Raw genomic sequence first — 15355 nt, 5'->3', positions numbered from 1 at the left:
GTGTTGAAAGTCCGAGAATTTTTATATAAGAACTTTTCAGTTGTGGCTCTTTTCAGAAATTTTCCCTGAAACAGACAATTTGAGAGAATAGTAATTGGAAAGAGTCAATATTAAGAAATGTTTATTTAAGCAGAGATATCTCAAAAAAGAGTGTTTGTCACTTACCCTTTGCAAACGGAGGCATTAGAGACTACTCTGTTTGTACAAGCCTAGAGAAAGTGGGGAAAGCAGCGAAGATCAGAGTGTAAGTTTGAAATGCATTAGCAAGGTGGTAGGACTAGGATAGTGGTACGGGAGGCTGTATACTGAGCATGGTGATATATAGAGGTACACTGGAAGATAACTCTGTGCTGTCAATTTGCTGTTATTATTGTTTGTGTTAGGGAATCTCTAGTGTTGTTCTGGCTTCCTGACAGTGTTCAGATACTGGTGGAAGCCCATTTAAGCCTATGGGGTGATACTAAGTTAGTAGCATCACAGAGGCTCTTAATTGTGAAAATGAATCTTTGGCTCATTGTCCTTTTCACAAGTAGCCACTGTGCATTTTGAGATGGTTCTTTGGGAGTTAACACTGTCCTTTCCCACTTTCCTCTGCTGGTCGCATTCATTCTTGCTTTTTCCAAAAGTGCTTCTGCCAGCTTTTCATGTGATGATTTCTTTGTTCCTCACACACTGCCGCATTGTTAGCATGTGATACCACACAAGCCTCACAGCTTTGCTTTGGTGTCTGATAGGACATTAGGCTAAATGGCTGTCAGGCACCCAATGGAAAGGAGCTTGGCTAGGAGGGGGAGAGAGGAGGGCTGGAGTTAAACTTTAGAGTGTTTGTCTCCATGCATAGTGAATAAACCAGACAGAGCAAAGGGAATGGCAGAAAATAAGCTGCACTGAGATGAACATTTATATTTTGTTAAACTGCTGTGTTCTTGTTGTTAACCTTCTTTATTGTTTCATCTGCAGGTAAATTCTACTGTAAGCCTCACTACTGTTACCGACTCTCTGGTTATGCTCAGAGGAAGAGGCCAGCAGTGGCTCCTCTGTCAGGAAAGGTAACTGTTTTCATCTAACATGTCAAGTTAGTACATTTTGATTCTTAACATTGAAAATGGAATATGCTGGGGGTTTTTTTTCTTTTTTTTCAGAAAGTAGAAAAAATCTAAATACATCAAATTGTTTGTCATGAGGGCTTGCTTGCTGTTCTCTAAATTTTATTTAAGAGCTGCCCCTAAAATTATTACTTTTCTTTTCCTGGTTGTTGCTATAAAATAATATATTGCACCCTTCAGAATGGGATTTTGATTTATTTTCTTGTTAAACTGAAAAACTTACTGAGTCCATGCAAAGACTAAAGGTGTGTTAACAGTTTCAGGTTTGCTTTGTTTCTTTAATGGTTTTCCTTAAGATGAAACAAATGGTTTTCATTTCTTTTGGGACATACAGTTCCAACTCACTTGCACAGGCCATAAAGAAAACCTGCCTTCTTTTCTGAAGGTTAGCTCTGCATTAGTGGGAACCTGTATGGAAAAAGAGGATATGATTTTCCTTTACTATCATTATAGGAGCGTTTGTGCTTTAAACATAGGACCAAGACATACTGTGTAATACAGAAAGGTCTCCCTGCTTTTGCCTTTACAGTCCAAGACATCTTAGACATAATTTCTCTCCTCATTCCCATTTTCAGCATTTTTGCATACTCTGTCTGAGCAAACTACGTGGCAGTCTCTTCGCATTCAAGTTCTGTTAAGCTTGCATGCAGCTGTCCTTCCTGCTTAGATTGTATTTTCTTTTGTGGTTGTGTTTGTCTTTCTGCCTTTTTCTCAGATTTTATCACTACAAGCTAAAGCTGTACTCTGTTTGGAAGGGTGCAGATTCCGTCCCAATATTGATGCCACACTTCCTGCAAAAAATAAAGACCAAAAATGGAACTTGTTTTGTCTCTCAAATGAAGAGACTTCGGGGTCTCACTGCTTTGACTTTTTTGGATATCCAGATAGTTTGTCAGAGCTTTAGTCAATCCATAAATTGAGATGGAATGTATTTGATTCAGACTGTGCCTATGCAATGATTAAGGGCTATCTTAATTGTCAGAGGGCTATGGTTCAATATGTTCAGCACTTACTGCCTCACATGAAGAAAAAAGAGTATTTTTGAGGCATTTTCAATTTTAATCTGAATTTAATTTTTTGCCCCACTTTTATAGGACACCAAAGGACCTCTGCAGGACGCCATGACAAGTGATGGGAATGGACGGGCAAATTCCATCTCCGCCTCAGCAGAGAGGACCCCAGGTAGCTCTGCTTCCTTCTTTGGCAGGGTGGTGCAGTACTCTCTCGGCCTCTTTGACAGAGTTAGGGTGGCAAGCCAGCGCCTGCAAAGCACAGTTTCCTCGATTGGGCACCATGTAGCCCAGAACCCTTTGGACTCTTTTTTCATGTGTCAGCTGATGGCTTTTGGGGTTCCCTTTCTCTATGTCCAGTCAGAAGTTCTTGTGCAGATCCTAGGGGAATTCTGTGGGCAGCCTGCTGACCAGTAAGAATTAATGTGACCCAACTTTGTAAGCTGTATAATTCCTGTGATTTTTGGGTTCTGTGTGCATTTTGGGTGTTTTGTGAAAGTCTCAATATATTATTTTGCATTGTGGCTTTGGGGCCTAGATGTTCTCAGTCCTTTCAGGGACATTATCTGAAATAATTCCAGGAAAACACAGATACTCCGTTAAGGGTCTCCTCTGAGTGGGCCCAGATAAAAACACTTAGTCTGTAATGTCTGCACTGCAGTGTTAGTGAAATTAAAAGTTCTTCTAATGAACTGGAATAACTCACAAACTGGATTTCTGTGTTCGCCTGAATTCTGGGTGGTGTTTCTCATTCTCCCGAGCTTTCTTCATTAATCTGGTACTTGAATGGGAAGGATCCTGTTACCTCTGGATTGTGTCTCCTTTAGAATTCTGGGTGTCTTTGACAGCTAATGGGATCAGATTCCTTAAACTCCTTGAATTTCATGGTGCTGGCAGGTCATGGTGCTCTCCCCTCGCTGCCAGAATTTGTGCTGCTCCTGGCCGTGGCTTTGGGAATTGGGTGGTGAATGTGTGTCTTACTGTGAAGTGTATTTGGCTTTTAACTTAAAATTCGAATTGCTTCTAACATGGGAGAAATGTCTGTGCTACAAATGCTCATTGGCCTGGCCCCTAAATTTTCATTTAGTGATGTTGAAAAAAGGAATAGATTTGATTTTTAAAATCTGTCCAGAATGCTATGGAAAAACGAAATCAGTTGCTTTTAGGAGAGAGGACATACTGGATAGCAACGCTTTGAGAAAAGAATGTCCTCACAGTACTAGTTGAGAAAAAACCTTACCAGGATACAGGCAGATAAAAATCATGCTTTTATTTGATTTTGTATATTATTCTTACAAGTGTTTCTAAGATTGTAACTGAATGTAAGCAGACAGAAATTTGTTTTACTGTGTGCAGCTGATACTTGAAGCATAGTTACTTAGATAGTTTTCTCTTTTGTTTGCGTGAGATTTCTGTATGGCAGAATGGAGGAAAGAAAAACAGTGAAAAACGACATTTGTAGCTGAGATTTCATATTCTTTGTGAAGTAGGTTCTAAGTATGCAGGTGGCATAACTACAGCATTTTTAATATAGTTAGCTAGAGTTAAAATTGCTTTCTCTAAAGGTGGATTTTTTTTATGGGGAGCATAGTCTTCGAGATGAATGGAAAAATATTTCTTGGAGCTGTTATTAATAGAGTTTCTCATATGAATAGAAGGCAGCTTATGGAGTGAAGCTATTTGTATGAGAAATGGCAGAAAGAGAGTTTAGCTATGTATATCGATTAGTTTATTGAAGCAAGTGCTGGCAGAAGATCTCCTTCCTCTGGTTTAGTCATTCCAACTGGTCAAATTTAATTACTCACAATTGTAAGTGAGCATTCAGTAAATATTATCTCAGTCGTCGCTAAGTAACATGAATGGTAGGCCATAGTTTGCTGTAAACTTCCGATCAAATATTTCTAGCTCTGCTTATGTGATGGTGGCACAATCCTGTAGCAGATCTGTACGGTTCCCAGAGGAGTAAAACAGAGCAGATGCTCTTTTTATCAAAGGTCAAAACTTCAAATACAGGGTTCCTGTTGGCTGTCTGATTTTTTTAAAGCAGTGCAAAATTGTAGCATCATTTTTAAAGCTTTTGGCCCTTTTAAAGCTCTGCTTCTTGTAGTGCACAAGTACATTAAAACATACTCAGGTTAGCTGTGTCACGTTAGGTCATCTTTAAGGCAGTGTAATATGTTGCATGCTCACGTGTGCATGACAGAAGTACCTTTCATGGTGAAATGGTAAGCACTGTCTCTGCCATGCTCCCCCTTTCTGCCAGAAAAAGTGCCATTTGTAGCTGAGATTTCATATTCTTTGTGAAGTAGGTTCTAAATGTATCTCCTGGGAATCAATTAAGAAATGGGAGGAGGTACTGGCTAAATGCAGTGCACTTGAAAAGCAACCTGCAGTTTCATTAAGTGCATGTCAGTTCTCTGTTAGTCAGGGTTAACAGTCATGCCCTGTAGCCACCTATCTTTAGTTCCTGTTCTTGCTGGGTAGGTCAGGTCATCTGTGGTGTGTTTACAGTTCTGTATGTTTTTTTGGGGGGGGAGGGGGGGTACAGAAAAAAAGAAAAAAGTTAACTTTTGAATTAGTGTGCTTGATATTACAGTGGAATAATAGGATGTTATTCCTGAATAATGAAAGGGAGGCTGTAAGATTACGTGGCTATGTAACTACTGACTTTGAATTATTTTTGTGTATACCTTCTTTCAATTTATTAAATTGTATGTGTAAGAGACTCTGGACATTCTGCTTGCACTGTAGAGTAGACCAGTATCCTAAGCACAAACCTGCTTGAAATGGAGATAGAGGCAGAGTCTTATTTCCAAGCCCCCACTTCACCCATCTGATGGACTCACCAAATACAAGTTGTCTATCTGAAACTGTTTAACTTCCTTTGAGGCAAGTGCCATGAAATTCAGCACTAGCAATTTCAGACCCTGAAGTCTGAACCAATTTCAGTAGTGAGGTAAATGTTGATTTAGCCTACATGTGGAGTGTAAGCTGCCTCTAAAAGGAAAGTAGAAGAAAAGCGTAAAATGCACAGGGTTTCTATTTGATGGAGATGTAAAAGATAGCTTAGAGGGCAGAAGAAAGTTGTACAACAGGAACATCAATCAAAGGGAATATACAAGACAAAAAAAATCCTGCTGTTCTAAAGTTTTATAGCCTCTGAGTTAAATTCACTCGGGAGTTAGCGAAGTGCTTATCCAGTGGGCATTTGAGGATTTGTGAAAGGCCCGTGGAATACCAATGAATGTAAATTCATGGGTTCTCCCCTTACAGTCGGTACCTCTTTCACTCTGCCACTGAGTATAACATCTTCTTCTTTAGCCAGTTTAGAGCTTAAACCATATGCAAACCAAAAATAAGATTCGGCAGGTGTGGTCAGCGGAGGTAAGATTGGTCACACAACAAGCACTTTCCTGTGGGATGTTACTAACCTGATTGGCATGTGTTAACTTTGCTAAACAGGACAGTTCCTCAGTGTGTAGCCAGTCTTGGTTGGCATAAAATGTGTTTTGTCTATCCCTTGTATTGTAATCACTATAGTTATAGGGCACAATCTGTGATATGCAAGTTGAGATTTTTTTAGCAGTCGGCTGGAATCACCATTATGTGAAGGTTTTGTCTGGTTTGCCAAGGAGCCTGTGCGGCATCTTCTGTGATGGTTACAAGGGATGTTTAAAGGCAGTTTTTATTCAAACTGGCTTTTGCAGTACAGATCAACCCTTCAGCTCGGGAAGTGGTAACAAGCTTTTGAGCAATGCCATTCTCTCCTGGGAAGGGAAGTTGGGGAATGCTGTTAGTATGCTTTTGGTCCTGCTGAACTGTGGCATGCTTGTGGTAGATTCTGTAACCCTTCTCTGTACTTGTCTGTCTGTCTGTTTCTCTCTCTTCCACACTTGCCTTTGTGCCAAAATTGCTGCTATTGCCAAGGGGAAAAAAATCTTGCTTTTCAACTGTCTCTCCCTTTGATAATCTGTAAACACTGTGTTTTGGATTTTTTGAATATTATTTACAGTATTTTATAAGGTTTGAATGTGCTTTTAATGCAAATGCTATTTTTTTGTTTGTTCTAATGGTCTGTAAGAACATATTTCTGAACTTTGAGCTCTTTCTTGACAGATGGACTTGGAACAGTCTTTATCCATATCAGATTTATGATAATGCTTCTTGGGGTGACTTTCGGCAGTGATGTTTTGTTGTAAGATGTTTCCCATTCCACGCTTGTGTTCTCACAACAATACATTTCCCTCCCTACTGACAGTAGGGAGTTCAGAAAGGAAAGACCTGCTAGGGAAACTCTTACTTCAAAATGTACAATAGTAAAAGGCAAGTCATGAGATTTCTGCAATATTTACTTGTGAAAGTTAGTAGTTACAGTGAAAGATTTAAGAAACCAAATGTAAGCCATACTATGCAAAATTGAAAGATGCAATGCAGAACAGAGACATTAGATATCCTGCTGTAAAATCACAAAAAATATATAGTGTATATGAAATAGGTGTATAATATGAAAAGTTTAAAATCCTCCTATGGATGTGCCTTAAGTGCTTTCAGTGAGCAATGTGCTGTGAGCAAAGCTGTTTATGGTAGACTCTTAATATATGATATGCTGTATATAGCAAGCAAAGGTTGTCTTTACAGAGAGGAAGTTCTTCTGCTGACTTTCAGGGTTAGAAAAAGGTGGCTGTTCCTCTACATTGCATGCCCATAACAGTAAATTATGTGAGCCACATTTTCAGAAGGATCTTACTGTCTGTACAGTTTTCACAAATCTTTCTGAATATATGCAATATTATTTGCACATAATTCTGCTTCTGTGTTATGCAGTGCAAATGCAGTTTATATATTTCTGTATATAAATAGGCTTCTTGCTCATAAGCTTTGCCCTTCTACAGTTCTGCATACATTGTACATGCCTTACTTGTGAACATGATTCAGCTAGCAGCAATACTGTTTGCTCATGCAGGCAAACATATCTTCATGGAATCTGCCATTCAGTCACTTCTTTTCAGGATTGTTCACATTTGGTTTTTGTTTTTGTTTTAATTTGGTGCATTTTAAGCATTAAGTTACAGAAAATATAGCAACCTCCAGTTTTGTGACTGTGTTCTGTATGTGATGCCTTCAGTTTAAACTACCAAGCATGAAGATGGCGTACCCACACATTTGTACAGAAATCCGTATTTCAGGATGCAAAGCCAAATTGGGAGGAATGGTAGTTCCTCTACTGCTGTGCCTTGAAGGTTGTCCTCTCTGTTTGGAGGAACAGTGGTGGTGTCTTCTGCAGACATACACATTATACTGAACCCTTTTATGGGGTTTCATACCGCTCCAGAGAGATCTAATGCAAGATTTATTTTTTTGTGCTGGCAAATTTAAAATATAAACTCAAGAGCTAGGCCCTGTATTTTTGGAAGCTGAGGAAAGTGCGTGGGTTGCATGATTAAAACCAAGTCTCAGTGCCCAGTGAATCATCACTCAATAGCAAGCCAGGAAACTCTCTTAGGATATGTGTTTGACTGTTCCCAGTCCATCGTGTTCCTTGTCAGTGTTCTTATCAGGATTTGGGTGGCTTTGGGATGGAAGAGAGAATGCTAAAAGACCAGCAAGTTGAAGACCAGAAAATTTGGAAAATGGCAAAGGTGTGGCTGAGATGTTATTTGCTCTAATGTGTAGAAATGCAGCTGACCCAATAGAGCTGCACTGAAAAACCAAAAAAGCTTTTGGGACTGAGGAAGGATATGTAAAATAGTGGAGTCCATAGTTTGTGCTCATAACTGGATCCTGCTAAGAACACCTTTCTCTGGGAGTAGCAGGGCTCCCAATTCCTCTTTTTTTGAGCTTTCAGACCTGTAGACTTGTTCCACTGAAATATTTGTTTATTGTTTGTATGTGTATATTCTGAGGGGTGATATGAATTTTTCTGGGCACTTTCAAGAGCTGCATTAAATGCTTTTGTGTCTTAGAAAAATAATACTAAGTTTGTATAAAAGAGTTGGATTTTTTTAATTGTCTGGGAACATTAAAACATCTATATTTTTGAAAAACAAAATCTGAGAAATGACAATTTGGGGGAATTTAAGTTTCACTCAGAGAAAAGGAGGGAGTTTGCATAAAATAAGCTCGGTGACAATTAATATTCTAGTGAGATGATTAGTGCTCAGAAATGCTTCATGTCTCCATTATATAGTCTCTTTGAAGATTTTGATTTATGCAGTTGTTTTTAAGCTGTTTTTGTTTTGGGTGTGTGTCTCTTTAAATTATGTAATACTTGGTTTTCCTGTTGCTGTGAAATCAATACACTATTTGTTCAAATGTTTTGAAATGTTCAAGGGAATAAATTCCAAACAATCTTCAGGTTTCTGAGTTTTTCTTTGTCATCCCCCTTGTCAAAAACATCCACCAGTTGCAGGTAAGGAATGCTGTGGGGGATAAGTTTTTTGGGGAAAGTGAACTGAATAGATCTAGCAAGCTGAAATACTCGTTCAAAAGAAGGTTTGGGGAGCTCCGTGGCACGTGCTGTCTATAACTGCAAAGTACTACAGAGACTTCTGGAAGGGGCAGTTCCGCTATGGCAAGCGATGGATCTGGTAACTTTTCAGGCTACTTCTGCATCTCTTTTTTTATTTTGCTGCTATGTTTTGATTTGATCAGCGTGCAGGATGTACTGCACAGGGGCGAATGGCATTACACATTTCTGTAGAAAAGCTTTTAAGGACCCCAATACCAAACATTTGGCTGCTTTGGCAAAATCTGCTTTGGAGAGATGTAGTGTCATTGTTGTGACTTCCCTGACTTTTGTCAACTTGGGAGGTTGATTTGTGTCCCTTGCTAAAGGCCAGAGCTCCCTGTGGCACTCCGTAAAAAAGGCAGTGAAACAAATTTGTGAGGGGAGAGGAAGAACATGAACAAGTGTAAGTCAACCTTCAGGGACAGGGAAGCATAACCTTTACATCTGTTGTGACAGGTAAGCTTTTTGGTAGGGTCTTTTTTCTGTTGTTTGTATAGCAGCAGTTATGATGCTGGTACATTTAGGTGTGAGGGTAAGGCATGTAACTAGATGTGGAACCCTATAGCTAAATCCTGTCTTACGTTCTAGCCACATGGCTCTCTCCTCCTGTGAGAATGGCACACGAGGAGATGCCCTCCTTTGCTCAAGACTGACCAACACATGAAGCTGCGTCAGAGTTTTGAGCTGTGTTTTGTCATTCTTAAAGATGCATCGGATTAGTCTACATTAAGGCATCATTCCACCCATGCCTTGTCTCGCATGCTTCTCATGTGCTTCTTGCTGCACTGTTGAGAACTAACAGCTTGTAATAGCAGATGACTTTTGAGACACCAAACGTGAATGACACATCTGGTCTTTCGGGTTGATTCAGCCAGATTAGTTATGTTTAAATAATAAATCACAGAATTGCAAGAGGAAACCAATTCTGTTGTATAAAAGATTCCCCTCTTTGGAGGAAAATAATCACTTTATACCTTTTAAATTGCCTTTAATTTTTCTTTACTGCTATCAGTAGTCCTGATTTTGAAGCTAAAATGGGCCTTCAGTTCTGAAAAGGAGCCATCACTGTTCGGTGTAAAACTTTATGTGCTCCTGCATGAACTGGAAATGTCATTTTGATGCACCACTGGAACAGCCTCCACTGTTCTGCATCAGGAAACCTGTTAACTTTACAAGTACTTATCTGCTCTCCAGAATTCAAATATTTGCTTTAGGAGTTTTTTAAAAAGGGTGGGCGGAGGGTTTATTTTCTGAACCTGTTACAGTGAAATCAGATTTACTGTAGCAGTGTAGGAGACACTGTTTTTAGCTAGAAATTGTAGAAACCAAATATTTGTGTAATGGGAGAACTCCCAGGGACTCTTGCCTCATTCTCTGTGAAGCCTACACAGATCTCTCACACTTTGCTTCTGTGCTTATGCTTCTTGTCTAGTCTAATGACTTCTGGTGTCCTCTTACCAAAGTGTACGTGACAAGCTGAGCTCTGTGTCATGTCCCACTAGACAGGAGAGGGGTGTTAGCAGGGATCTCCTTCCATGACCCGGCCACTCAACAGTCATGTTTTGTTAAAGTTCCCCTAGTGTTGTTAATGCAACAAAACTGAATCTTTTTCAAGCACTCCTCTATTCTCTGCTACTCTTCCTCTGTCCCTCCTGTTCCATCCTAAGCTATCTACTTTAAAATATCTCAAATACCATTCTTTTTAAGCTTTTAAGTTTTGGGCATAACAGTGTTCTTACTGAGTGTACATGCTTCTTTGCCTACAGTTCTGTGAAGAGAACAGTTTGATTTTTCAGAATTCGCTGTCCTGGAATCTCAACTCACAGATTTGTCCTTCAGGTGCATCTGTCACTTTTCATGGTTTTCAACATTACTTAGACCTTGCAGCTTGTGCTAAATAGATTAGATATTATCTTCATCTTACAAATAAGGAAATTGAGGTGTCACATACTTTTTTGCAGTTATTGTCCTCACTTTTAGTTGCCAAAGAAATGATCCACGGGAAACCTTATGCAGATGCTAACTACCTTCTTATTATTCATTGCAGAACTGAATCTGAAAGACTGAACTTCACTATATAAATAGTACTTTCTTAAGGACAATTTTAAAAAGCAAGATATCATAATTAAGTTTGTAAATCACTTTAAACCTGTAAGGGAAATATGTCTTTGATGTACTAAATCTGTGGGAATTGTGGATTTTTGTGTCTTTGAAAACCAGATGACTTCCACTGAAGGTGGGCTGAATTACCCCTAACAGAGTTTTGGAAGCCTCATTCTAAGATTTGAGCTTTCAAGACTGTCCTTAAGATGCTGTGAACCATGAATCCCGGAGCAACTTGCTTCATTAGATAGATTTTGGTAGCAGTTTTTCCAAGAGGGACATTTGCATAAACCATTTCCTTTGCTACACACATTGTTAGGATAGTGTAGAAATCCTAACGTGTTGCAAGCTGTTTCAAATTTTAGACGTACTAAGCTGTCTCATCAGATATGGGAGAAAGCAAAATAACTGTGGCATACATTTCTTTTCCTCTACTGTCCTGTAACAGTGATGAGAAGACATAAGTTACTTTAAAAATAATAATGTGAGATCATAGGTTTTCTGATTAAATGTCTATGTATCTGTACACCAATTAAAACAAGCCAGTGATTGTTTTACCACCTGCTTGTGGACAGGAACATAAAATATTAAGATACATAGTTTGTAATGTATCTTAAAATACGTCTTGGAAACAAGGGAGAAAAACAAACAAAAAAAAACCAAGCAGAAATGATTGAAGAGTAGGAATGGAAACCATAAAGTCAACATCTAACATTTTCTCCTGCTTCTATGAATTGTATTTATGGAGAAAGATGGAGTAGTGGTTGCTGAGCTGATCCTGGTGATGTAGAGCTTTGACTTTCTAAACAAAACAGGGCAGATACTCTCCAAGGATGAGATGGCACTTCTATGCTCAGTTTAGTTGCTTACATCTTCTCTCAAAAATGTATGTTTAGTCTGGCATTTCTCATGTTTGCTGTCATCCCAGAATTCTGGGGGTTTTTTGTTTGTTTTTTTTTTTTTTGGCAAATTTTGTAACTGTCCTTTCTGCTGTTATAGATATTTATCTGACAGCTTGGGGGTAGAACTGTTTAAAAATAGCATTTTTTTTTTACCCGAGGTGTTTCAAATACTTTCAGGCTTGGGTAACTCGCTGATTTAAAACATCAAAACTGATGTGTAAGTCATCTTTAATCAGTAATGTGAATTTTGGAAGCTTTGTTTTTAGAACTGTGATAGATTTTGGATATACCTAGCTATATACTTATATAATGGAACTTTCTTAGTTTCAGAAAAATTCCCACTAAGGTATGAAGCTCTGGCTGGGTTTGAATATTCATTTGCCTTACAAATTATACAAGAATATGTGGGATAAATGGAGATAATAGGGAGGATCTGGAACAGAATGAGGGAGCAGGTTTCTATGTTGTTTGGAGCATATAGAGCTTTCCCTTAGGACGAGTGTACCTCCCCTGTATTTTCCTGTAGCTACCAGCCTCAGCTTTCAGCCTGTTTCATTTGCAGCACTTTATAATCTTGAAACAAATGATAGAAATCAAGTAATGACCCAGCTAGTATCCAAACAAATTCTGAGATCCATTAATTATAGAAATCTGTAGTAAATTGCAATGGAAGAGACAATGGTTAGCTCAGTAGTTGAAAGAAGATATCCATGCAATCATGACTTATTAACGAGTTTGAATGGTATTTTTTGCATCTGATAATAATTTGGACAGGAAGCAGAGATCACGTGATGTTCCAGATTATTTTCTTACATATGATAAAATTTCTAGTTGCCGATTGTTTGTTCTTCAATGATGAAAACATTTTCCAAAATCAGAGGCGGAATTGGAAGTACTGATTTCTGTAAAAAGTAAGCATTATATGTATTAATAGATTCCTCTAGTATTTTTAGATGGAAATGACCGTGTTTCAGCCTTTTGCTAGAATGTGTTACTTGCACAGGAGAAATCATATGTCTGATACCTCTTGGTAAAATAAAAGGTTGCAGAGGGCTGCTGAAAATGAGCTTAAAAATAAATGCCACAGTGAGTGACTCTCTGAAGTCTTGTGTAGTAGAAAAGATAGGGGAGGTTTCTTTCCGACACCTCAAAAGGGTGTTTTACCCTTTGGATTACTGTTGGACAATCACTCTTAAGCGTTAAGTCCAAAGGAACTTAAAGAAACAAAGAAAAAATTCCACTTAAGGGGGAAAACCCCATGAACGAAGGTCTTCATGATTTTAAAATACAGAGTGGCCTTTCTCTCCTTTCCCTTTTTCCCCTCCCAGTCCCTGGGTGGGACTCATCCCAGGTGGTTCTTGAGGTAATATACCTTTAATAGCTGCCAGAACAAAATTTACGCCTGCAGAGTAATGTTATCTTTAGCCAGATTATCCTTTACTGCTCTACAGCCTTCCCACGCTCAGCTTCTTTCAGGAAATGAAAACCATGCCAGGCAAATTATGATAGAGTTGATCAAAGTATTGGAGAGAGTTCAGACATCTTAAACGATACCAACAGAATGGAAAATGATAAGTAATATGTTACTGACTTAGCAATATACCTGGATAATGGACATGCCAACAATTAATTGACTTAAAAATATAAATTAATATATGGGGTTTATATCTCTAGTGCTGGTAACCTGTTTTAGCAGAAGTAAGAATGAAATCCATACAAATGGTAGGATTTTCTGCCAGAAAAGATTCAGTGAGGAAAGCCAACCTTAGCAGTGTTCACTGGGGCATGGATTAGGTCACCTAATACCTCCCTTTCCCTGTTTCTCTTCCCCAACCCCCATCCACAACACTGGAAACTTTCCAGGAGTCAAAAATAACTATATTCTTGGATTATTCTATACCTCTGCTGTAATGGAGGCAGCTTTTCTGTATTGTTAAGCCATACACTGAGCTTAAAGTTTTCGTTACTTAATAATAATACTTCACACTTCTGCATAGGAAAAACACCATGGATACCTCAAACATAACCTTGGTGTGAGCTGGGGATGAACTTTGGTTTGTTTTCAAGTCACAAGAATAAATTAAATATAACTCCGAAATAAAACTGATTAATTATCTTCACTTTTTCCTACTTCCACTAAAAATGAAGAAAGGTAAGGTCAAATCAAATTGACAATTGGTTTTAGGCCATATGCTGCTAATGTTGTAGGAGGCCAAGTTTTTTCAGTGTCTTTTTTGACAATGCTGAACCCTCTTTTAACCAAATAGCGTGGAGACAGGGGAAAATACTATAACATTGATAAGTTAAACACATAAATTACTGATTTCATTCAGTGGTCAGTCTAATTTGTTTGTATAAATATGAAGAGAATGGGCTTCCACATTTGCTGACGGTATCTGAGATATGAAGAACTTGATTCTAGCTGGAGATGCTGGAATGTGTGGAGGGGCTCTTGTATCTGTTCATATGATTGTTTCCGGGGTTTCTGAATTCCTTGAATGTTTTAGCTGTCAGTTATTCCCATACAGATGATAATGGTTTTGTGGGCCTCTCTGCACCTCATTACATAGGGAACCAGTAGGTATCAATAGGAATCTTACAAAATTTTATTTCATGTCCTATTAAGTAAGTTACAAAACTTCTTGGACAGCACTGGTGATAGCGCTTGTTCTCTAATAACTCTCTACTGGGTATCTCTGTATAAGAGGATATTTAAATAAGCCACTTTCTGTTTGTACAGCTTAATCTCCCTATTGCTCTGTGCAGTACTCTGACCTGCTTGTAAGAACTGCTCGAGTGACAGTTTGTGGATTACGATTTGACATGGTAGTAGAGGCCTCAGGCACATTGGCTGCTCAGTGGCAAAGCTCTTTCTCGTAGTTGGCTAGAAAGAGCAGCCATTCTGTTCTGCATCTGATCCCTAGTTTTCTAGGTTTTAAATGTCAATTTAAGGACAGTTGTGTTAATCTACTTTGACCTGCATAAGATAGTTTGCACATGCATAATTCCCATCTCAAGCTCAATAGCTTTGGCTCAGTAGAGCTTATCTTTTAGAAAGTTTACTTAGTTATTTTTTAATGTTATCCATATGTGTGCATTACAGAAGAATTTCGGTAGGGTCGTCTTCAGATTTGAGCTCGTTCTGAATCCTGTGTACAGACATTCTGGATATCTTGCTTGTGAATATATTTTGTATTTCTCGTCATACTCTTCTCTCTGAGTTCAGAGCTTTCATATCTGGATGAACATAATTGTTATGGATCAAACTTGAAATGGTGTAGTAGAACATAAGTGTTACGGATCAACTTGGCATGCAGACATCAGAAAATTCAACATTTGATAGCTGCCCAGTATAACTGGTAATTCCGTCTCCCTGAAGGCTTGTGAATACTCTAGGAAATAGGAAGATAGAAATTTGAGGCATTATATCAAAATAACATTGACACTTGATGACTTATGTATTTATTTTCAAAGGAATGCATGATTATCTGTATGTGAGCAGATATTTATTGTATTACCCCTTTTGGCTTTGACAATGTGCTTCTTAAAATTTAGTGGATCCTACCAGGTTATTTGCAGTTCTGAAGTATGTGATATGAGGCTATGTGAACAAGCAGTGACAAGAATTCACCACACCTGCTGGGCTCTTTCTGGTGGTTTCCTAGAAATATTTCTTAAAAGGGAGGATATGATTTTAAAGGGTAGATGAATCCAGAGTTAAACCCT

General features: G+C 38.5%; 1 protein-coding gene across 3 annotated transcripts in view; it reads left to right on the top strand.

Moving 5' to 3' along the window:
• The window catches only part of MICAL3 (microtubule associated monooxygenase, calponin and LIM domain containing 3), a 185658-nt gene that overhangs the window by 113261 nt on the left and 57042 nt on the right, over nt 1-15355 (top strand). For all 3 annotated transcript variants that reach the window (XM_064515336.1, XM_064515346.1, XM_064515344.1), the window contains 2 exons: nt 961-1049; nt 2201-2288. In XM_064515336.1, the coding sequence (XP_064371406.1) occupies nt 961-1049; nt 2201-2288 (177 nt within the window). The remainder of the gene's footprint in view (nt 1-960; nt 1050-2200; nt 2289-15355) is intronic.

The sequence above is a fragment of the Dromaius novaehollandiae genome, chromosome 1, assembly GCF_036370855.1.
Source record: "Dromaius novaehollandiae isolate bDroNov1 chromosome 1, bDroNov1.hap1, whole genome shotgun sequence".
Lineage (NCBI taxonomy): Eukaryota > Metazoa > Chordata > Aves > Casuariiformes > Dromaiidae > Dromaius > Dromaius novaehollandiae.
The sequence above is the reverse complement of the archived record's forward strand: the minus strand, read 5'-3'. Positions and strand labels throughout refer to the sequence as shown.